Source organism: Lingula anatina, chromosome 1 (assembly GCF_051362555.1).
Source record: "Lingula anatina isolate TDL-2025a chromosome 1, LinAna3.0, whole genome shotgun sequence".
Lineage (NCBI taxonomy): Eukaryota > Metazoa > Brachiopoda > Lingulata > Lingulida > Lingulidae > Lingula > Lingula anatina.
Genome location: NC_141767.1, coordinates 42,641,724 through 42,665,543, shown reverse-complemented (window position 1 = coordinate 42,665,543; position 23,820 = coordinate 42,641,724). Strand labels below are relative to the sequence as shown.

Here is a 23,820-nt window from a genome sequence, read left to right as displayed (position 1 = left end):
TACCCCGGGCGGTCTTGCGGTAAAAGTGATAATCACTGCGGCGCGGCGTCCGGATTGCTTTCCGAGGGGGATTAAGTGTTGGGATTTAGAGAGTTGAATCAGTCGCCGTCCCACGTTAGTAATGAAAATTATGATAAACTAGGACAGAACAACAGCCCGATTCATTCCCCACCAACGCATTTCACTGTCATTATTTTACATGATAAATCTGAAGTTATTTCGGGGAGGTTTGATGGTAAAGTACAACTGAAATGAAAACCATATTTCTGGCGTGTGTTTATCCCTGTACTTCCTTGCCCTGACCCTCATTGCAGGTAGGTGCCCACCTACCGTGCCAGTTCACGCAAATTGGAAATCACTTCCGTTTCTTTAAAACGAAAATACCACTTCACTTTGACAAGGCCTACAGCCACACCATTGTATGTAGTGGACAATTTCAGTTTCAAGATTAACAGACACAGGACTTAAGGAGACTGACGCGCAGCTGGGGATAGTCCTAACTTTGCGTGTTGAATTGTCCACAAAACATTATGAAGGGATAATATATCAAAGGAGTTTCGAAATTACTTTTGAAATACAATATAGCACTTATTGAAATCTAAAAAGCGTATTACCGATCATAAGCAGGCTTTCAATAATACTCTCTAATAGAAAAGTAAATACTTGACACTATAATGAATACAAAGTTCAAACATCACTCTTTGCGGTTGGTGGAGTAAGAGAATGTGGTAGAGGAGATCTTTTTACAAGGGCGCATTGCGTTTGTAATATTGTCAGTGATCAGTGCCAGTGATTGTCATTGTGAGTGATCGCATTAAGAAATACAGTCTGTTCTCAAACTCTGGCAGTTTGTTTGAAAACAGGCTTTTTAAAGCATGAATTTTACCACGGAAGACTGAAAGTCTTTACACGATTTTTCATATGACTGGCCAATGATTTTCTTTTTTTCATATTTTCGGTTGGGATTCTGGTGTATGTGTGCAAAGCAGTATTTAATCAGAGGAACTCAATATGGCATCACATTTAGAAACAAGTACACCCGAGAAAAATGGAACAAATGACAAGAGTCCATACCATACTTCAACGTAAGGTTAATCAAAGTCACTTATGCATAACAGTGAACAATTTCACAAATCACTTAATACGTCCAAACACCGTTGGCATGATCGCAAGTGTACAATGTTTCTTTAATTTGATGTGCTAGTTTTAACTAAAAAGTTCACTTAACCTGCTTTTGTTAGCAATTTTGTAAAGGAAAACGAAGTGTTCTCATCACTCATTTTACATCTTTTATGTTTCTAGGGGCTTAGGAGGAAATTTCATGTACCCGGTATAAATATAGAATTTTGTAAATGATAACCATTCTATGACTTATGCTATGTTCAGACTATCAAAACTTTTTTCTTTCTTTCTTTTTCTTTTTTTTAAAGAATAATAAAACAAAAAGTTAAAAGGCAGCGAAATTCTACATAAAACACGACACTAAGTATGGTGAGGGCTGAAGGTTAAAGGACCATATAAAAAAAAGGCTTGTTGCCAGTTTTTCCCTATGCCTTTTGGTGTCTAAGTATTTCAGAAGTCATGTCTAGACAGAGAGCCAAAATGAAAGCAAATGTTGTAGTGGAGAAAAGGGGCCACATATACATGTACACTGTAGGCTATATTCACTTATGTCAATTATTCTCATCATTTGAAAAGTCAACAAAATGCTTTTTTGAATTAGAGAAAATACATTGAAATACGTAAAATAAATGCAGGTATAATTTCTACATATATAAAGTCATAAAGATTAAAGAATGTGAAACTTAAAGTTAACTACAATCGAGCTTTTTCTGGTAAAACGCAATGTTTCAGTCGCATCTAACGCATTTTGACCAGTTCGTACAAAGTACAATCGTGACACGTACAGTGTATGTAGTTCAGTTTCTGGTTTATCAATTAGTATGAGGTGTACAGTGTATCACTTACATATCAGAAAGATGTTAATTCAAGAACAATTAATACATACACGAGCACAGAACACTGTTCATTTATTTGAAAATTTATATCTTGTGACGTTATCTTTTTCAAATTAGTACATCTCTCATGTAACATAGGTCTCTTGAATACATGCACATGCTTATCACACTTTTACTTTAATAATACTTGATTATTTACTCGATCGTACAATTTTTCAATATTTATGTAAATAGAAAGTGAAATAAGACACTTTGCCTATCATTTTTACAGCTGTCAGTACATAATGTTGTTCGTCGCACTCCAGGGGGCCGCATTATCAGCTTACATTCTGAATGCAAATTTTGAATTTACAAGAAAAAAAAAAGAACGTCAAAACTTTGTACCTGGAGTTTGACATAAGTTGACTGGGGTCTCGCCCCCCCCCCCCCATCCCCCGCTCACTGCGTTTAAGACTGTCGTGATTTAAAATAATGGGGGACCTAATCCCCCCCTCCCACCACCACCGCCTACGCCTATGGTAGACAAGGTTAAAGCTAGTTAAACAGAAAATTGACCCAGAAAGATAAAGTCCAATCTCTGCTTTTACTAAGACGTATCACGTTTACTGTTAATGGCATTGGAAATCTAACCTACAGTGGTGCAAACTAAATGAACGTACCATTCATTGCACTTTTTTGCAAGGTAGAAAGAATAAGTTCTTTCTAAACAATTGCTGACTTGACCTCACCTTAATTTTCAATCAAGTAATATCAAATCACTGTGCCAATTAAATTTCTGGTTAGCAAAATAACACTTCTAAATAATATACTTGACTAGAAAAAAAAATTATACAAAACCTGTGATGTGAATCAATCATGTCAGATGTTCAGGATCTCTTCGTGATGCTCATTATTCTTTTTCGAAAAAAGTGACATCCTTTTTATGGATATACAAATCCATGTATATATAATTTTTCGCTATAAATCATTAATCCATAACTACTTATTATTTTATTTATAATATATCTATAAAATAATATAGTTGATCAGAAAAAAGGCGTCACAATTTACTTTTTTATCAGTCAAATTGGAACACAGGTTATTAAGCACTAAGGTTGAAATGGATGCACTCAGTATTTCAGCAAGCTGTATCCATGGCGTATGGAGTGACGTTAGTCGGACCCGCACAAGATGCACCAACAACAATACAATGCTAGAGCAAAGACGCCGAATATGAAGTAGAACACGACCAGCATGCATACTGGAAAGAAGCCTACGAAGAGATTTAAAAGAAGGCATGATATTAATGAATAGATGGGTGAAATCCTCACGCAGAAGAGGAAGTTTCTAAGGAAACATTCAGTTTCAAAGAGTTATCAAGTAAAAACAGCGTTTAGCAATATCAAAAAAGATCAATAGACTCACTTAAAAGCTAACATTTTTTTGCACATTTAGCGTAGGCTTGGGCATAATAACGAATATGTCTAAGGCGTAGGTGAAAGCGTACAAGTTAGAAGAAGAATCTCACATAATGTAGAGCGTTCTAGTTGATCTCATGTAAATGTGACGAAAGCAAAACGAAATGCTGTGTAGCTCACCTTTTCCATGGAAAGAATACCACTTCCCAGTGCAAGTACAACACGATTCACAGCATATACACTTATCCTCATCTTCACTCCCTACCTGCACTATCACTGGGGCATTCCCAGCCGGCTGGTACCTTAGGAATTATAAATAAATAAATGCTTTATTAGCGCTTTTTTAATATTGTCCGTTTATTATACAGTGCCATCATTTGGTGACTTTTGGGACACTAATGTTATAGTTATAAATGAAAAATAAATTTATATTTTATCAGATAAAACTTGAACGAGCTTTCAGTTTCTTGAACATTTATAACTTTTTACCTTTCTGTGTCCTAATTACATTGATTTACATTTTTTTTCAATATAGACACATGAACTGTGAAACAAACAAAGATAAAAAGTCAATAGTCCGTTCTGCCCATGCTTCCTTAACTTTTTTCTTCCATTGTATTTTGATAAGAATTCGAATATAAATGTACATACTGCAGAGCTGGGAGGTTTTGCTGGGAGGCGCTGATGAAGACCGTTTGCTGTTGGGTGACTATACCATACTGACCCGGAGCTATCTCAGTCACTACGGCCTGTTCTTTTCGAATAGCATACGCCTGATTTCTAAAACAAAATTTTCACTTGCACTATATCCACTTTTGAGATGCACATCAAAAGTATTTTTTAAAATTGACTAAACATTATTAAACTTTTTAAAAAGCTTCACGACGTAATTTATAAGTCACAACGTGAACATCGTTTCATCACTGATGGTAGGCTACATCTAACTTCTTTCAAACATTACAATTGTGTTAAAAAACTGATTATTTGTTTAAAACGATTACGAGAAACGTTTATGAGTTGCGTGTTTGAGATACAACATAAATACCTTAAAGGGATAATAACTGTTAGTTTTGGCCAAAAAATTAATTTTCCTGAAATAAACAACAATTTTCCCATACTTACCAATGGTCAATGAATCCATTTCCACATTCAAAGTTAGTCCTTGTTTTTTTTTTTTTCTAAAAAGTTTTTTTGTTATAATTCTTAAGAGATTATTACAGACTATAGCCATCTATGGAGGTCACGTGGTCCGATGACAAGCTCAGACATCAGAATAATAGCTATAACTGCCGTTTTTGTGGTAAAACAGAATATATTATATTTCTATGAGCTGTTTACAATGTTTTTTGTTGTGAAATATAGATCTCATACGAAGAGTTATTATTCCTTTAATACAGGGTAGTTCCGTCGATAGTGTAAATAAATATTAGCTTGATACATAAAAAATGAGATAACTCACTGTCCATCTGACACCACTGCGGCCTGTGTTCTCCCTGCTAGTACCATGTCACCTGGCGTTATATAAGATAAATAGTAGAGACAAAAGTATTCATGTATAATTGTGACAACTGGAGTGATACAATAAAAGGTGCAAATGACATAGTATTGTCATTGTTTTCGGAAACTTTTTTTCAGTTTTGGCACCACAACTCGCCGCTTAATTTCACATTGTGTTCATGCATATTAGTTTTATAGTTGGTGACAGGTGACAACACGAAAAAGTTACGGCATTTCTTCACATAAGTACAGAAGTGACCCGTATATAAAACGACATGGAAATATCGTGTTGAACTTTACTAGGTCTATATCACCGACAAGACAGGCGTATAGTAGAATTCGACCCAGTCCTCAAACACACAAGATAAAAAGACCTTTAAGTTATGTACAGATAATAGAGAGAAAGTAAATCTAAAGTCAGGTCTGTTTATTCTTTGATAAAATCACATATTTGACATTAATCTTAATAAATAGGTCAGTACACCGATACATAATAATGAAACAAAATTGTATGAATTCAAGACTTACCCATCCTGATTGCTTGATATGCTTCTTAAAACACAGTTTCCTAGAAAAAAATATCAACTGCACAATGACACCATAAAAAGGACTTGGTGGTAATCTTAGCTGCTTTTGATTTTTTATTTATCTACCAAACATCATATCATAATTTTTTAATTCTCTTTGAACGTACTCTTTTTTGAAATATATAGGTTTCAGAATTAAACAGTAACCGAAGGCATTTTCACGCTCAGCAATATACTTAAGCGACAGGAATGGAAGTACGGGTGTCAAGGACCGCAGAATTTGAAAATATTAATTACAAATTATTTCCCAATTCTGTGGGCCCTAACTCGGGTTCCCATATGATTAGTATACTCTCTTACGCTAGTGCGCTAGTGGTCTGTTACAAAATTTTTGTATATTGTTATAGGGGCCCCTGGTGTCAGGTAAGGGTTAGTCGGGGAATTGGGGTTAGTATATAAACGAATGTCACCTATACAAATGAATGGGGAACAGACTACGGTTCCTAGAGGCGCGCTGGCGCACCATTCCTGTCACACCGGTACTCATTGAGAGACTGGCAACTTTTAATGTACTCTGGCTATTGTGTAAGAGAGCCCCCGCATACGACAAGGCTAAAAGACATGTGTTCCGGTATCTAGGATCCAACACAAGACTTCTACAACTATGCAGGGTTATAGTATGTATTAACATAATTAACAGCATGGAGCACAATCTTCGAGAACTTGTGAAAGGGAATAAAATCTCCTGTGGTGTAATAAAATGTTATGTAAGGGCAAGGAGTTTCTCCTTGGTAAGGGCCTCTTAAAGCTGGCCGGTCCAGTTATAACTTAAAAGTATACCGTTCGAAGTGGAAGGTGCCTTTCTTAGTCCAAGTAAAAGTAGCATTACATGTATGTCCAGAACAAAAACTGACATGATACGGTTGATTTGTGGAACGCCATCAAGACTAGATTCTCTCAGTGGTTCCGATATCAATGCTACTGAAGCAAAGGGCAATGTTTTAAGAATCACGCCCGTGTTTCGCATCTTGGGTTTCAAAAAGCTTTAGCCACGTCAAGAGCTATTTCAAAGGCGTTAAATGGGGTTGCTTTGTCCAAAATGTACCCATGAAGTATGGCTTACACTGTAGATGTTGCGCTGTTGAATGCCCCGATTTTAGTGGCATTTAAGCTTCCGATGCACACCAAAATTTCAATATTCAGTAACTCAGCACCTGTACCATACTCACCTACCACTCAAGATACTTTGGTTCAAATCCCCTGTATTCCGCCTGTCGACTTCCACTTTCGTTTTTAAATTGTTTACTAGACGCCCAAGTTACGCGGATAAACAGTTGTTACTTTTTCATGTGGCAGCTAAGCATAGCAAAATTGATCATAAAATGAAATCAACAGACCTTCTGCATGTAATGGGGCCTTTCTCCAGGAACCTGAACTTGTCGCTTCAGAGCCCTGTTCGTCTTGTATGATACGCCTTCTTGTGATACTTATAATTAATAGACAGTACGAACAAGCATATATCCGGGTATCTACTTGTGGGTCAACTGATACGCAAGATTATTTGGGGTGGGGGTGGGGGGTAATGTAATGCGCTAAAGGTACAGCAATATTTCCTTACGTTTTAAAAACTAAAATGACACTAAAATAAAATAGAATAATTATCTTAAATTATTCAAGACAAAAACTAGTCCCTTCAACAAATTTGTTTTGATAATTGCACAGTGCGATATTGCCATATATGCATTGTTTAAAAATTCAATATTTTAAAGATATCGCGTACAATCATGTTGTCTTTATCAATTCTCTTATTCTCTACTCCCCCAAACAATAGCTTTCATGTCAACATTACAGTAAGACGGTGCCTACCTAAGTTCAACACAGACGGTCCAGTCCCTGGGGAATAATGATATCAACGCAAAACACCTTATACCTGTGAGACACATGAAACAAAATGGTTAAAAATGTCAAAACCTCCAAAATACCAAGGCACAAGACCCGGTGTGGAAATAGCCTACCATGGGAAATTCCGAAATTTCCGGACAAAGGGTTCTATGAAAGGCTATCCTCGAGAGGTGACATTACCCGGGGATGTTTTTGTTACCGGTATAAGGGTCTCAATGTGTGGCGAGGTCCCAGTACAGTATACAGTTACATCCGGGTAGAGAGAGACTGGATTTTCCCCAAATGTCAGGTGACAGCGGTAGAAAGAAGTCACTTGAAACAATATCCTCTGTCGGACCTACCCTCTACACGTATTTGGGTCACATATTGATTTTCTGTCATATTCACAGCTATGTATCTGGCTAGTTTAGTACACTTTTCTCTGTGTCCAGCGAGAATATTTGCCATCACCAGCGGACCTCGAGCATGGCGAACCCAGGATTTTATAAATAGAGGGGTGAGGAGGAGACGTGGCACAAAGATAAAAATGCTAGTTTTATGTCTTTTTGAGAGAGGGGGGAACAAACTTGGACCCATCAGACACATATTGGTATGAAGGTCCATTAAAAATAAAAAGATAAATGAAAGAAAGAAATAAAAAAATCACCAGATTGACTTTTTTACGTCAAATGTTTTATTTACACATTTTAACAAGACAGTAATATTCAAGTAAATAACATGAGATACATTTTTTTTACAATATTGAGAATAACTTATTTAGAAGAAAATTGTTTTTATTCACATGATAGAGTACAAAAGCTTTTAGTGAAACAGCAGCTACATGTACATACACATAGACGGGGGGCGGAGAGGGGGGGGCGGAGTGATGAGTGACTCGCACATTGATCAGCGGATCCAATCCGGTCATCATAACGGTGGTGGTTGGATGAGGGTGAGTAAGTTTTCCTTATATTTCCAGACCACTGCTCCACGTGAAAGAACTATATAACATCGCTATTTTATTTGAGTGCCAACGTCCTTTACAAATAAAGGAAAATAAACAACACCAACCGACATTTTGAGTCAGAGGTCTTTTCATCGACCTTGTCTCTCCGACAAAATGTTTATAAAAATACACTCCACTAAAATTTAATAGCGATAAATCAGTTCTTCCGTCCGCTCTCGAGCTCTGGCATTCAATCACCATTTACTCCACAGGGTGAACTCTGTTACGTCGGCGTCCACCGAAACAAGATGATGATCTGATGGCATCAACAACGGAATTCCACCATCGTCTGAATCGAGAAGGGGGCTTGGTTTCTTCAAACACATCGCGCTGAATGGGATATTTCTAGAAAATATTAAAATGTATGTTTTATACCAATTTCAATGTGAAAACTTTTCTATAAAAAGAAGGCTTTTATAAAAGTATTTTGTATAATGATAAAACAAAATATACCTTTTGGTTATTTTCACAGTTCCTAAGGCACTCCGCCTCAAATCTCAGCTTCTCTTCTCGCAATTTGGATTCGTCTTGCACTTTGTCCATGTCTAAGGCCTGTTGTTTACAATATGATTATAAAGGTGATTGCAGCATATCATATAATACTGTGACAAGCAAATAACATGACTCCATAAACGTTAGTTTAACATATGCAAAATATAAATTCCATTTTTTCAAGAGTTTTCTTTAAAATACCTTACAGTTTGTTTAATTCTATCTGAAAAATAGATGCATTAATGAAAAGAGAAAATGATGAAAATTCCTAACCTTTATAGCCTTTTCCATTGCCTCCCGAGCTTTTTTCTTCTCAAGTTCCATCTGGTCTTTCTTCTTTTTAATTTCTTCCGGTCTTCTTTTCATCCTCTCCAACTTTGCCTCAACTAACTGTCTTTTCTTCTCTTGACCTATTATATCTTCTTCCAATTTCTTCTGTGTAGCCTTAAGATAAATTTTATTAAGAAATTAAAGTTATTAAAAAACACTCAAGATGATATCGGCATTTACACGCCATCCCTTTCTGGTCTATATGACTTGCATATATCCCCAAACACACAAAAGTTTCAAACATATTTATTGACATTAGTTTATCTCATCAAATTCAATAAGAAAGATATTGGAACAGGAATCTGATATGCAAATATGAAAAAAAGGAATATTAAATACAAACAAAAATACTTACTCACTATGTGTCACTTACTTTTTCTAATCTTGCTCCGGTGGATGGTGTTTTCGCCTTAAGTTGCTCCCTTCTCAATTTTTCCGCTGTCCTGAGCCTTTCTTCCAACAAGAATGAATAAACTGCTGGGTCTCTATCTGTAGCTGTTGTAGAAAATCTACGTGAAAGATGCAAAGGAACTGTCGCATTATCGAGTGGTGTTATCGGCCTGGAAGCAGAGCTGGAGCGTCCACTTTCTCCGTCTATCCATAAGGCCAGATGCCCTGCTCTAGATTTTGGTCTTTGGTCATCTGCACCAATTCCAAGATCTGGTTTATCTAAATTCTGTCCATTCGCTTTCTCATCTTTAAGTCCAGTAGCCATTTTCAGTAGGATTACAGGTTTGGTCAAAAGAGACGTGCTGCTCAAAAAGAACTGTCGTCAAGACTGTATGTTACCGTGCGGGTTCACGTCACAGTAGGTGTGACGTATTTGAGGTGCGACGTTACGTCGTGCCATAGAACGTCTGTCTATTATGGAATATGGTTTCGCTCATCGTTTTGTCAGATTCGATTCAAATTCTTCGATTCAATTGAAATGAAATTCAAAAGGTATCGTTTTCATAGAAAATTCGTTCTCCAAATTGAATCTTTATTGTTACAAATTAAAATCATTCTCCTACAGAGAAGAGCCTGTGATCAGCAAAAGTTTTTGAAGGGGCATCTTGCCATATTCCAGTTTGATACTATTGAGTTAAATGGATTGCCTACCTTTGACTAGATTGGACTCTTTTAAACCTTGTAAAACCTTGAAGTTATGTGATACATCTCCTTGGTATAACTTAGAAGACAGTAACAGCCAAAAACACATTCAAATCCAATGATAGCCACGCATTTCGGTGGCTTGGTGATCATTAAAAATACATAGATTAATGAATATCTTCCTTGAAATATATGCATCTCTGTTACAGACAGATTATTTGGAAATGTAGTGATACTTGTCAATTCTCCACATTCTTGCAAAACGACATTAACTTTCGCATAGGTCCTGTGTGTAGAAGGTGCTAATGAAGCCTGTTAAGTTTCGTTCAGCTAGGTAATTAGGTGGTAGACAGCCATTTCTTGACAAACTAAAGTCACCGTGCAAGAGGGATGATCTGACATAGTTTGGGTCCCCTGAACCCAACAGTTTAATCCCTTATCAATTTATTAAGTTGCCAACTGTCTGCCATTATGTTCATTTAATTAAAAAGAAAACATTTAAAATAAAGGTCTACTGGCAGATGTTATAAATTAAATTTAGATTTATTATATAAAATAAATATATTGTAAACATTTGACATATAAAAATGTCCCTACATGACAATTAAGTGTGTGTGTACATGTACCTCATGTGGATACATCTGTAAGATCAGGCGACCGTGAAGTACTATTCAACGGACCTCCATTCGCTCGATTCTACAGCTGGACTTATTCACTCCTGTGTTAGCTAACCTTGCGAGCAAGTCACTGGTTCGTCATAAACACCAAACAACTAACAATATTATTTTAAAACGCCTTTTTAATAAATTTGGTTGTGTTGGTAACAGTATTGATATCTATTTAGCCATTCCTAAAAGTAAAAAAAAAACTGCATAGCTCTAGTCGCCGTCCAACCCAAACCCCATTTTGAAATAAGCTGCTGGCAACGTTTCACAGAACAATGAAAATAACAGTGACAGCTTAAAAAGTAGAATAACGTTCTCTTAACGTTTGCTGATTCTTTAAGCAATATATAGCCCCGTGGTAACGTTATTTATTTGCTTCATATCGATTTGTGAAGCGTCACCATCCGATTTACTGAACATTAGCGAACAGTTAGAGTAACAACTTCTCAACTCACATGAGCTATAGCTGTTGTGATTTGCATAACAATAAGTTGCTCATGGTAGTGTGACCTGTCTTCCCGAATACTCACTTGGCAGTTGGACGCGGTCGGGTGTAGACGCTACAGTATGTGTGGTGCAGTCACAAGGTCGAGCTTTTATTAGGAGTAGAAGCAAATACATGTTTGTGAGTATCACCGTTTCTTCAATAAGGAATGAAAGAATATTTACGACAAATATTCATAACACGAGTCCTTGTACTGCTGTTCGCATTGCTTCCTGTGTGTCACTCAGAATAATAAATTTGTTAACAATGCACTGGGACTCCACATGCTCGGGATGAACGGCACTTTCACCTGGCATTTGATGATAACCTAACTGAAATCTTTTAGCTCTTCACTTTTTAAGGCTCTTTTTTATATATCGATATGTCCCTCCACAGTTGATTACGAATATTTTTTGACGTAATTAAATGGTCTTATGGTTAATTTTGTCTCTGATAGGGTTAATTTCCTTTTATCGATTATAACTTAAAAATCAGTATTTGTAAATTTTTATGTTTAAGCTTTTATATAAAATGTTTATAGCATTGCTGAAACCTTACACATATTTTACACAGCCTGCCGTCTCCAATGTGCCGTATGTTGTCCATAACACGGTTCACTGTATTAAAACCTAATTTACACACACTCTATTTCAATATTAGATGCACCGTCTCCTCTGTGATATTACATGCATTATTAGTATCTTAAAAGTCTGTCCGTTCATCAGTCTAAAGTTATGAATATGATTTTCTCTTTTCAGAAGCTCGACGAGATTCTGCACAAATTCTGCTCTTGCAAGCAACCTACGGTGCCTAGCCTTTGTTTCATACCAGGAATCCCACGCTCATTTGTGCATCTACTATATGAAAACTGAATAAATACTTTTGTAATTTGTCGTTTTTCCATGTTTTTTTTTAAAATTTTGTTATGAAATTATGATGCTAAAGATAGTAGTTATGATAAAGTGGAATGAGGACTTTCAATCTGCTAAATCTGCTCTGTAAATAATGTCAAAAGTTTTGTGATTGACACTTTTATATGGTACCTAAAGATATAGAAAATTGAAATAGCTGTAAACGTAATAACAAATATACCCAGTATTTTGTAAATTATGGAATTTTAGCATTTTTCCGGTTTTAACATACTAAAAGAAAATATCTAAAACAGTTTTCACCAGCCCACATAAATAGATAAAATTTGTAAAAAAATTACAATTCCGCCTTTTTTTAAATCAATTTTTATTTCTATAGCAGAAGGGAACACATTAATTTTTTCTGCATTCATTCATTCAAAGTCTTCCTTCATATAATTTTCCTATGTTTGTAAATGCAAGACTGGTGCATTTTTGACGGATTTGGGTTCTATAAATCGATTTATATGCTAACCCATTCAACATATGAAAACTTCAATTTTGAAATTGAAATTGGAAAAGTGGAAAGATACAAATGTAACCTCAAACAACGTTTTAAATGGCAATGGTTATTTTTCCGAAATTTATATATGGAACCCATTTTATCACTTCCTTTTATTGGAGTAAAAATTGTAATAATAATAAAAAAATATTTGAATTATATTCCTGATTTGTGTATTTTTGTGACCATTCTCAAATTAAATTATTGTGATGTAAATAATTTTTAAAAATTGAATAATGGAATAGGTAAATTCAAATAGAATTGACTCGGTTGAACATGACACTCCACTCAACCTTACACCCCCTCAGATGGAATGGACTCACCCCACCTGACATCCCTCCAGTGGAATGGACTCGCCCCACCTGTCACCCCTCCACTGGAATGGACTCGCCCCACCTGACACCCCTCCACTGGAATGGACTCGCCCCACCTGTCACCCCTCCACTGGAATGGACTAGCCCCACCTGACACCCCTCCACTGGAATGGACTAGCCCCACCTGACACCCCTCCACTGGAATGGGCTCGCCCCACCTATCACCCCTCAAATAGAATGGACTCACCCCACCTGACACCCCTCCAGTGGAATGGGCTCGCCCCACCTATCACCCCTCAAATAGAATGGACTCACCCCACCTGACATCCCTCCAGTGGAATGGACTAGCCCCACCTGACACCCCTCCACTGGAATGGACTCACCCCACCTGACACCCCTCCACTGGAATGGACTCGCCCCACCTGACACCATTCACTGGAATGGACTCGCCCCACCTGACACCCCTCCACTGGAATGGACTCGCCCAACCTGACACCCCTCCAGTGGAATGGACTCGCCCCACCTGACACCCTTCCAATAAAATGTACTCGCTCCACCTGACACCCCTTCACTTGAATGGACTCGCCCCACCTGGCACCCGTCCAAAGAAATTGACTCGCCTTTACTTTTATCCCTTCAATGAAATGGACTATCCAATTATTCAAGCTAACGACAATGATTATATAATTATTTATTTATTTATTGTCTATTCTACATGCAAAAATGTTCAATAGACTTTTCAGGGGTAAAATGAACAGAATAAGATGATTAAAGTTATAAATAAATAGCCAGTTAAAGTATTAAGTAAAATATATAGTACTATATATTTTACTTAATACTTTAAGTAAAATATATAGTACTATATAAAGATAAAAAGTCAGGCAAATCAGTTATGAAACTTTTTGAAAATAATTTTTTATGTGCAGTGTTCGTTACAGTATTAATGTCTTTTATTTATAAATTTTGGGCAAATAGCAATACAACATTTACAACTATTTCAATTTTAGATATTTTTAGGTACCCCAGAAAACCGCCAATCACAAATATTAAGACATTTACAGAGCATTAAGCAAATTGAATTTAAAAGTCCTAAAACACGAATTAAAATATCTCATTCACTTTATCATTACTATTATCTTTATCATAATAATATTATATAACAAAATGAATAAAAATATTTATTATTAATTACAAAAATATTTATTCAGTATTCATATAATAGATGCACGAATGAGCGTGGGATTCCTGGTATAAAACAAAGACTAGGCACCGTAGGTTACTGGCAGGCGCATGTTGTGCTGAATCTCGTTGAGTTTCTGAAAAGAGAAAATGATGTTTATAACTTAAGACTAAACAAACTAGCTTTTTTAAAACATACAAATAATGCATGTAATATCACAGAGGAGAGTGTACTTACTTATTGTAGTGCATATTGGCGCATTTCTGAGAAGCGAAAACGATCTCTTTTAACTAATTGTCTTCGAAGAACATAGCAAACATATTGCACACAATGTAATTGTACAAATAAATTTAATACAGTGAACAGTTTAATGAATGGACAACATACGTCACACTAAAGACGACAGGTTGTGTAAAATAATTAAGCAGTCATTTCTACCATGACATACAAGCAACAATATCAATGTTATAAATGTTTGTCGTAAATATTTTTTCGTTCGTTTGCGCCTTTATTATAAAATGGCAATGATATTGAAGAAATAGTGATACTCACAAACATGCATTGGCTTCTATGCCTCATAAAAGATCGACCTTTGTGGTGCACGGATAAGCGTGGGGTTCCTAGTATGAAACAAAGGCTAGGCACCGTTTTTTTTTCAGGCGCATGTTGTGCTGAATCTCTTTGGGCTTCTGAAAAGAAAAATAATATTTATAACTTTATAACTTTCTATAAAGATTTCAGTAAGGTTATCATCAATTGCCAGGTGAGAGCGCCGTTCATCCTGTACATATGAAGTTCCAGTGCATTGTAACCAATAAATTCTACCATTATGAGTGACACACAAGTAACAATGGGAACAGCAGTATAAGGATTCATGTTATAAAAATTAGTCGTAAATATTCTGCGCCTTAAGTGGTGGATTATGAAGAAACAGTGCTACTTACAAAACATGTATTTGCTTCTACGTCTCTTAAAAACTCGACCTTGTGACTGCACCATACTGAACATACGTCCACACCCGACTCTGTCCAACTGCCAAGTGAGCATTAGGGAAGACAGCTCACACTACGATAGCAACTTATTGTTATGCAAATAGCAACAGGTATGGCTCATTTGAGTGTTAGTTGAGACGTTGTTACTGAAACTGTTCAACAAATCCGATGACCACGTGACGCCTTCACATGCGCTCATATTTGTGCGTATAATAAATGTCTTTTGTCAGTACAAAAGACGCAATATGCCAAAAGACGCAACACTGATAACACAACCTGTCTCTCTTTCCCTTTCTTAAAACTATTTTGCATAAAGATAAAACGCAATTTACCTTTTGATTATTTTCACAGGTGTACATATCATTGGTGCTGTATTTGTTCACTCTATAGCTTGAAATTTACTGAGAGGTTTCATTCGGCGAAATCCAGACAGTTTTGAGGAAAACACGCAATTTGATTTTTTCTGGCGATAAGACACAATACTGGCTAATAATAATATCGTTTTTATTTACCTGCTAGGTATTCTGTTTTCTGCATACTATAATCACGCAGTAACTCATTCGTTGTTTAACACCTATACCTTTGATACCTATGTGCTACTATTCTACTTTCCTCTTTATATTGAAAAAAGTAGTAGTTCAGCTAATGGAGACATTTTAGTGCTTTCGCATTATGTATATGTGTACATGTATGTATTTATTTGTAAACCCACCATTGCTAAAAAATATTAATAAACGAGAGCATCTTTTGTTATATTTTTCTTTTACTTCTTATACAAATACAATTGTCATCCCCAGCAATTTTCCGACTTAAAACGGTTGATTCCCAACTGGTCTATTATTGGAAAATAAAACGCCATTAAATTTACTCTTTGCCAAATCATATGCTTTATTTACACATTTTAACCGGACAGTTTAATACAAGTAATTATCTTGATTCATTTTGCTTAAATTAGTTAATACTAACGTATATACAAGAAAAATCCCCTCCATAATAAAAAAGACTATAAAAACTTTTAGTGGCACTGCTACTACATGTACATGGGGGGGAGGCAGAGGAGCGGTGAGGGGTGACACGCACATCAGAGGATCTATTATTTTTTGAGGGGTTGATCGGCCCTTACGGCGGTGGTCAAGGGAGGGAGTACGGGGGAGTAAGGGTTTCCTCGCTTTGCCCGGCTTGTATCATTGTAATATAGATTATAAAAGGTGAAAAGAAATCAAAGAAGGGGAGGGGGGACCGCAACCTTGCGGTTCTTCTCTTTGGATCCGCCGGTGAAATAGTCCACTGCTCACTTGCAAGAACTATATAACATCGCTATCACTGATTAAAAGAATACCAACGTTCTTTACGAATAAAGAAAAATAATAATAACATTAACCGGCACTTTGAATCGGTGATAAATATGTCATTTCCTCTTTTTTGTACCGTTTTTCGTCGTCTTTGTCTCTCTGACAAAATGTTTAGTACACTCCACTAAATTTTAATAGCGATAAATCAGTTCTATCGTGCGCTCTCCGGTCCTCCATCGCCAGGGCCATTTACTTCATAGGGTGAACTCTGTTGCGTCGGCGTCCACCAAAGCAAGATAATGATCTGATGGCATCAACAACGGAATTCCACCATCGTCTGAATCGAGAGGGGGCCTTGGTTTCTTCAAACACATCGCGCTGAATGGGGTATTTCTGGAACAGATTAAAATGTGTGTGAAATGAGAAAACTTTTCTATAAAAAGAAGGCTTTTACAAAAGACGCAGATAATGACAGTTATAGAAGTTTCGCTCCCTTTTTCTAAGAAGTATTTTGCCTAAAAATAAAATAAAATATACCTTTTGGTTATTTTCACAGTTCCTAAGGCACTCCTCCTCGAATCTGAGTCTCTCTTCTTGCAATTTGGATTCATCCTGCACTTTGTCCATGTCCACAGCCTGATGTTTGCAATATGATTGATATATGAAGGTGATTGCGGCATATCATATTATATTGTTACAGGCAAATAAAGTGACTCTTCAAATGATGGTTTAGATATGCAAAAGAAAAATGCCATTTTTCAAAAGTTTTCTTTAAACGCTTCACAGATTGTTTAATTTATCTAAGGAATACATACATAAAAGAAAAATGAAAACGATGAAAGTTCTTGACCTTTATTGCCTTTTCCATTGCCTCCCGAGCTTTCTTCTTTTCAAGTTCCATCTGTTCTTTTTTCTTTCTAATTTCTTCCGGTCTTCTTCTCATCTTCTCCAACTTGGCCTCAACTATTTGTCTTTTCCTTTCTTGGTCTATTATATCTTCTTCCAATTTCTTCTGTGTAGCCTTAAAATGTTATTAAGAAAACAAAACTCAAGATGATGTCGGTATTTACGCGCCATTCCTTTCTGGTCTTTATGACTTGCATAAATCCCCAAACACCGAAATTTCGAAAATATTCATTGACATCAGTCTGATATACAGATGTATTTCCATTGAAAGTTGAAAATTAAAGCCAAACGAAAATACTTGCTAACTCGCCCACGTGACTTACTTTTTCTAATCTTGCTCCAGTGGATGGTGTCTTCGCCTTAAGTTGCTCCCTTCTCAGTTTTTCCGCTGTCCTTAGCCTTTCTTCCAACAAGATAGAATAAACTGCTGGGTCTCTATCTGTAGCTGTCGTAGGCAATCTACGTGAAAGATGCAAAGGAACTGCCGCGCAATCAAGTGGTGTTATCGGCCTGGAAGAAGAGCCGGAGTGTCCACTTTCTGCATCTATCCATAAGGCCAGATGGCCTGCTCTAGATTTTGCTCTTTCTTCTGTACGAAGTCCAAGACTTGATTCATCTGAATTCTGTCCATTCACTTTCTCATCTTTAAGTCCAGTAGCCATTTTGAGTAGGATTACAGGTTTGGTCAAAAGAGACGTGCTTCTCAAGATGACCTGTCGTTAAGACTGTATGTCACCGTGCGGGTTAACGTCACAGTAGATGTGACGTATTTGAGACGTGACGTTACGTCGTGCCATAGAACGTCGTTATTGACTTTTCTGTCTCTTTTTTAAATGAAATTCAATGCAAATGTTTCCATTTAATTGATAAATCAAGGTTGTAACAAAATATTTTGAACGCAGAGAATGACATCCTACATGTATCAGTCAAGATACACGTCCAAATCCAATAATACCAGTATTTCCAATGTTTCTATCGGATGCCGGTTACAATAAAAACAGATCGATAAAATTAAAGTAATCAACTTAGAACATCTCCTTTTACGATTAAAACACCCAGTGATATGTGACAATTACTGTCAAGAGCAGTCGAGTGTTAAATCTCAACGGCTGACGAACATGAAGCATCAAGTACATTGTTTAATAGTTCAGATTTCAGCTATTTTACTGATAATCTAAACAATTCATGCATGTTCATTATTCAGGAATAAAACCCCATTAGATTTACTCTTTGTTGAGCCGAATATTTATTTATACATTTAACCACAAAACGAGAATTAAGGCATTATGACATAAAACGTATACAAACAATCCAAGATACATATGTTTTGTCACCTAACATTGTTAAATTTAACGTAAAGAAAGGTGCCGTGTACATATACAGATTTCAAATGCTATCTCATTAAAAAATATAAATATCGTTTTGAAATACATAAGTGCAAAAGTTTAAATGCATTCTAGTAATGAAGACAGAGATCGAATTAAAGTGAACAATAACAACTCCATACTAAAAAAAAAAAAAAAAATAAAAAAAAAAATAAAAAAAAAAAATAAAAAAAAAAAACGCGGGCAGAGGATTATTTTGTCAACAGTTTGATGATAAAGGAAAATAATTAAAATTCCCTCATACTTTTTTTTGTAGCGGAGAACATTTTACTTTCAAAAAGAAGATACGCTCATGAAGCTCAGGTTAACAATTTAATAAATACTACATTAACTTATTCAATTCCACTTTTCCCTTTCAGCTTCAGTTCTACATTCAGGATGGCTGGAGCAGACTGGGCAGACAATACACATGTACATAGGAGTAACATGAGGGAAACACTAGATAGTCTGAATACTTAATAAACAGTGGGACCTTAATAACACTCATGTAATGGTAAAAATTAAATTGAAAATTTGGTCAAAACCTGTCCATAACATATTCAGTTAGTCTGTTAACTAATAGATCAAGTCAAAACATGGCCTCCTTGGTTGAGGTAACTGTTTATTATATTCATTAACACATGTAAAATGCTGTGACACCGATTAACTGCAACATGGCAGTTATAGTTCATTCTTATGATTTTTTTGTTATTAAATGATAAAGATTTTGAAGAAATAACCATCAGACTGATGTTTTGGAGTGTAAGAACACAAATTCATAGGAAAAGACTCTAGGATGAGCATTTTGGTAAATAACTAACAGAAAAGTAAATCTTTCAAAAAACTGGAAAATAGTTCAAAGTGACAAAAAAGTTTGGCAAAGATGCATGGTCTAAAATGACTTAACATCCATAAATAACATATGGTTACTCATTCCTTTCCTTGAAAACTAATTGTTCTAGAGAAGTAAAAACAATTGCTACAAGATGTCGCCTCTATCACAACGCAATTGCTACAAAATGTCACCTCTGTAACAATATTGAAGATAACATAATCCCAATACATTACACCTAAAATACATGCATTTTCATGTACTGTTTAATAAGAAGACCAATTTAACATTAAATATCAATTAAAATATGAGAATAAGTTAAAACTTGGCATTTATGTACAGAGAGCAGTGTTTTCTTCTTTCTTACAGTGTCACCATTTCTTCTAAACGTTTTACATCAATACCATGAAAGAGTTCAATGTAAACATCCATCAATTTGCATTACTTTACCTCTCTATGGGTTTGTCTATCAACTATTTGCTATCCTTGTTTGATGCATAATTGTGTAAGCACAATTTCTATTAGAAGATGATAAATAATGGGCACCCTTTAGTTATAGTTTATTATATTTTTCTTAGCTTGCCCTATGTACATTGTACATGTTAGATAGCAGATAATGCACTGAAGTAATGCATTCAATACCAGAGCATTTTAGTGTTTAAGAAAGGGCAACATTTACTATGTGCAAAATATTCTCATTTACATTTCACTGTTGTTGAAGGAGGTTCAATTTATAAGCTCCAGCACTAAATCAGTAAAGCCCTGATGCCTCAGGCCCCTAATACCCAAAGTCTGAAATCCAGAGAGTGGAAATGGTTTGTAAAAGCTGAAATAAAAACTAAATGAAAAGAAGGTAAAGGTCAGATGTTGAAAGCAGATTGGTTCCCTGTCAATTCAAAAGAGCAACTGCCAGAATCTGAATCTCAATCAGGCTAGTTCTCAGACATGCAAGTCAATACTTCTGAATATAATCATCATGCATGATGCAATAACAAAAGTCTTAGGTCACATCTGTCATTTGTTGTCTTCGGTACAAGCTTCCTCTCTCCCATCTCGTGTCATTTGGCAAAGCCTTTTGGGGACCTGGTGACACAGATGGTTTATGAAGACACCAGTTGTTCCTGGTCACCAGTACGTTCACCACCAGTAGGTGTCACTGGACTGGGGCTACAATGACATGAAAACAATTGATTACAATGTATAATTGTACAGGCATAACATTAATATAAAGAAAGAACTGGCTATGTAGGACATCACAAGTTGTGCAAGGAATTTCTTTAAATCAGACTAAAAATAAAAAAGTACAATAAAGGAAACAGAGTTCATAAAAAATTCAAGTGACAAATAAATGAACTATCTAAATGCCAAAAGCAAAAAATGCATCAAATGGATCATTTTTGGATATATACATGAAATATGGATGAATTCCAATGTCACAAACATCAATCAACAACAATGAGGTTACAAGTACACGACTCTCAGCAACCCAGACCTCATCCCCACCCTCTAAATGTCTTATCATTGTCAATGTAAATTTACTATGACAATGGTAAGTTAAAAAACAGATGATAATGGGGTAAAAAATCTTTGATAAGGACATAGGACACATCTCAAAATAGAATCTCTCTGTTAACATTCAGATATGTTTACAAAAATAGTTTAGTACGTAAATTATTCCAAAGGGACAAAAAATGTACACAATTGCAAAAATTTGGATTGCTTATTGAATTCACCAAATGTCAATAACCTATTTCCTTAAGAAATCATAATACAAAAGAATGTCCCCTGGGCTCTAGTAAATTGCCAACGACTACAAATAACAATTGTAGAACACTAATAATCACCAGCCAGCTTTTATAATAACCTGCACTGGAATCATCCAAAATAACCTGGAATAATTGTATTCATTGGAAAACTGACCACTAAACTATGACGCCCCTCTGCCACAAATCCTCCAAGAAGCAAACTGTTCAACGGGGCAATTGCATGTTGAACAAATCCTCTTTTTTACCATTACATAAAGAAGTATATTTTTTTTCAGATATGTAAAACACCTTATATAGCAGTGAGCAATATAAAATATTACACAAGTGACCTTTAAGTTACACATGACACATATTGCCTTATTTGCTATTATCTAATCATCTAACTGCATTGAAAAGCCAATCTATCACTCCCACCTCAGCCAAGTGTAACATCATCTACTTTTTGCTTATTCATAACTCATCAGAGCTGAACATCACATCATGCGTGAAACATCAGACTTCAATTATGAGTTTTTTAAATATCTCGCTTTAGTGATGTTCTGGGCATCAAGGCACTTAATGTATTGTGACCATGAGCAAGGCATCAAGCTCTTATCCTTAACCTTACCTACGTGAAACACTCTATTACAACATGTTTCTTACATCAGCAAAGGAGAAATATCATAGAGTATGACGTATTACATGTCTTACCTGAGTGAAGCATCATGGGGAGGGTAGACAGGAGGTAATCTGTAAGGCGGGGGCGCCACAGTAGAGCCTTCGTGTCCTGACCTGCAAGAACCCGTAAACCACATTTTACAGTTAATTATAACTGCATTGACAATTTATTATTATTATTTTATCTTCCTCAGAATTTACAACAGAATGTTGTGGCTGAAAGATACTAATGGATTACCAAATAGGATAAGTGTATATTGATAAATCATATTGGTGTCTGACTTCAAATGCATGACAAAGTGCTTAATGATGATGCCACAATGCTGTTGTTAAATAAATCATAAGAGCTTTAAAAATAAATCATCATAAGATGATCTCGCCTTTCCGGACTGTTGCTAGTCTGTATAATCTTGGCCGGGTATTTACATATGAAATAAACATTAATCTTAATCATAACCTCACTGAATGCCGTGAACCAAAACAAAATGCCGACATTATCTTGTGCATTACAAAACTGTCTCTATACAGCAATTTATTCAAAGGAAAAATCAATCAAATGAAAACCAGTCAATTGCAGATGTTGTTATGGTTATGTTATGCACATAAGTAAATAATCTATACAGCTACTATAGTGAAAAATCATACAGGTGAGTATATAAACATTTAAAATAAATCATGAAAAAGTTCTTTTTTTACCTCTGCTAATAAAGGAGGTCATATTTTCATTGGATTTGGTTGGATTGTCTGTGGAGATCTCAAATAGTTCTTCACAAACTTTGATGAAATTTACAGGATAGACAGCTATTTCAAAGGGAAAGTTGAATTTACAATTTCAACTGTCATGAGTTTGAAAATCATAACATTTTTCAAAAGGACTTTCATTGCCCTTTTCCGTTGAAGAGGTCTGCGCATTTAATGTGATCTCAAGTCTTAAAAATAATTCATTCATTCAAAACACTCGCACCTCCACCAGAAAAGAAAAACAAGTGGTGCGAAGTTTTTGCAGTTTACCTGAGTGATGGCGGAGTATATCCAGGCGTGTTACCCACAGGAGTGGACTGTCCCTGTGGACGGAAATGTGACGAAGACACCGGAGTGCCCGGCATGGACTCCTGCCTCTTGTGTGACATCTGGCGCAGGTTGCTGGTGGCCTTCTTAATGGACACAAACTGCTGAAGTTGATGACTAGAAATGAAGACAATAATCACTGAAATTGCTGCAGAAGATTATGATTGAGATATCTGGCTTTTACTTGGTGGTTGTTCAGAAATAACTTTTTGTTAAATTTTACATTTAAATAATCATCAGACAGTCGATCAGAGTGTATATCACAAAGAATATGTGGGGATAATCTGGTTAATAACTGCTATATGTACACTCTACTCCCTTGATACCTCCTGGTGTGTGGACTGATACAAGATAAGATTAAGTCAAAGTTTGAACCATGTATCATGGTCCAATGCTTAAGAAAAAAAATTCAGAATGTCTTTGCCCAACTCCCCTCTGTCCTTTCAACTCTTAACTGTTGTGAAAAGGGCAGTCTCTGACCATTAAACCAACAGCAAATTGTTTGGCCATTTGCTGGTAGGTTTAAGAATTATTAAAAAAACTTGGTTCTATGGAATTAGTCATGTCTAAATAGACCTAATATGGCATACAAGGTATTCCTCTACACTGAAACAATTCATCATTCCTGAAGTTATTATTTGAAAAAATAGCCTCAATATTTATATCTATAAATGTCCCCATCAGATAAATCGTGGCAGCTGAATTCCTCA

At 35.9% G+C, this 23,820-nt stretch overlaps 3 protein-coding genes and 2 long non-coding RNA genes across 13 annotated transcripts in view; 1 reads left to right on the top strand and 4 right to left on the bottom strand.

Moving 5' to 3' along the window:
* Window positions 1-2,013: 2,013 nt before the first annotated feature.
* Window positions 2,014-11,457, bottom strand: LOC106175828 (uncharacterized). Of its 8 annotated transcripts, none has more exons than XM_087017759.1 (7): window positions 11,301-11,457; window positions 5,381-5,420; window positions 4,815-4,866; window positions 4,401-4,446; window positions 4,007-4,135; window positions 3,536-3,657; window positions 2,014-3,210 (listed from the first exon to the last, which is right to left on the bottom strand). In XM_087017759.1, exons 3-7 carry the CDS (start codon window positions 4,819-4,821, stop codon window positions 3,110-3,112), a joined length of 405 nt encoding a protein of 134 aa, XP_086873885.1. In that variant the 5' UTR covers window positions 4,822-4,866; window positions 5,381-5,420; window positions 11,301-11,457; the 3' UTR covers window positions 2,014-3,109. The 8 variants fall into 8 exon arrangements, with proteins under 8 accessions (XP_086873885.1, XP_086873846.1, XP_086873876.1 ...); XM_087017720.1 differs by lacking the exons at window positions 4,401-4,446; window positions 11,301-11,457 and adding exons at window positions 6,777-6,865; window positions 7,246-7,347; XM_087017750.1 differs by lacking the exon at window positions 11,301-11,457 and adding an exon at window positions 6,777-6,958.
* Window positions 7,938-11,279, bottom strand: LOC147764368 (uncharacterized). The gene is made up of 4 exons (XM_087017707.1): window positions 9,462-11,279; window positions 9,032-9,202; window positions 8,720-8,818; window positions 7,938-8,611 (listed from the first exon to the last, which is right to left on the bottom strand). Exons 1-4 carry the CDS (start codon window positions 9,801-9,803, stop codon window positions 8,468-8,470), a joined length of 756 nt encoding a protein of 251 aa, XP_086873833.1. The 5' UTR covers window positions 9,804-11,279; the 3' UTR covers window positions 7,938-8,467.
* On the top strand, window positions 11,365-12,221 carry LOC147764367 (uncharacterized). Its single transcript, XR_015335480.1, has 2 exons — window positions 11,365-11,470; window positions 12,088-12,221. It is a non-coding gene; the product is annotated as an uncharacterized LOC147764367 (long non-coding RNA).
* A 1,722-nt stretch (window positions 12,222-13,943) lies between these two features.
* LOC106175832 (uncharacterized) lies at window positions 13,944-15,337 on the bottom strand. The gene is made up of 3 exons (XR_001239710.2): window positions 15,178-15,337; window positions 14,786-14,922; window positions 13,944-14,369 (listed from the first exon to the last, which is right to left on the bottom strand). It is a non-coding gene; the product is annotated as an uncharacterized LOC106175832 (long non-coding RNA).
* Window positions 15,338-18,640: 3,303 nt separating this feature from the next.
* Window positions 18,641-23,820, bottom strand: part of LOC106167632 (epsilon-sarcoglycan-like) — a 97,933-nt gene continuing 92,753 nt past the window's right edge. For both annotated transcript variants that reach the window (XM_087015811.1, XM_087015806.1), the window contains exons 10-12: window positions 23,054-23,227; window positions 22,076-22,156; window positions 18,641-20,786 (exon numbers count right to left, since the gene is read on the bottom strand). In XM_087015811.1, coding sequence (XP_086871937.1) covers window positions 20,720-20,786; window positions 22,076-22,156; window positions 23,054-23,227 — 322 coding nt within the window. In that variant the 3' untranslated portion in view covers window positions 18,641-20,719. The remainder of the gene's footprint in view (window positions 20,787-22,075; window positions 22,157-23,053; window positions 23,228-23,820) is intronic.

What these genes read in the sequence shown, in the direction of transcription:
- LOC106175828 (XM_087017715.1), bottom strand. An exon ending in GCAGTGGTGTCAGATGGACA is followed by an intron (nt 4,136 to 4,814) that starts GTGAGTTATCTC and finishes ATTTTGTTTTAG; the next exon opens with AAATCAGGCGTATGCTATTC. An exon ending in GTATTCTTTCCATGGAAAAG is followed by an intron (nt 3,211 to 3,535) that starts GTGAGCTACACA and finishes ATCTCTTCGTAG; the next exon opens with GCTTCTTTCCAGTATGCATG.
- LOC147764368 (XM_087017707.1), bottom strand. Translation starts at nt 9,803, where the DNA reads ATGGCTACTGGACTTAAAGATGAGAAAGCGAATGGACAGAATTTAGAT. An exon ending in CCGGAGCAAGATTAGAAAAA is followed by an intron (nt 9,203 to 9,461) that starts GTAAGTGACACA and finishes ATTTATCTTAAG; the next exon opens with GCTACACAGAAGAAATTGGA. An exon ending in ACTGTGAAAATAACCAAAAG is followed by an intron (nt 8,612 to 8,719) that starts GTATATTTTGTT and finishes AATATTTTCTAG; the next exon opens with AAATATCCCATTCAGCGCGA.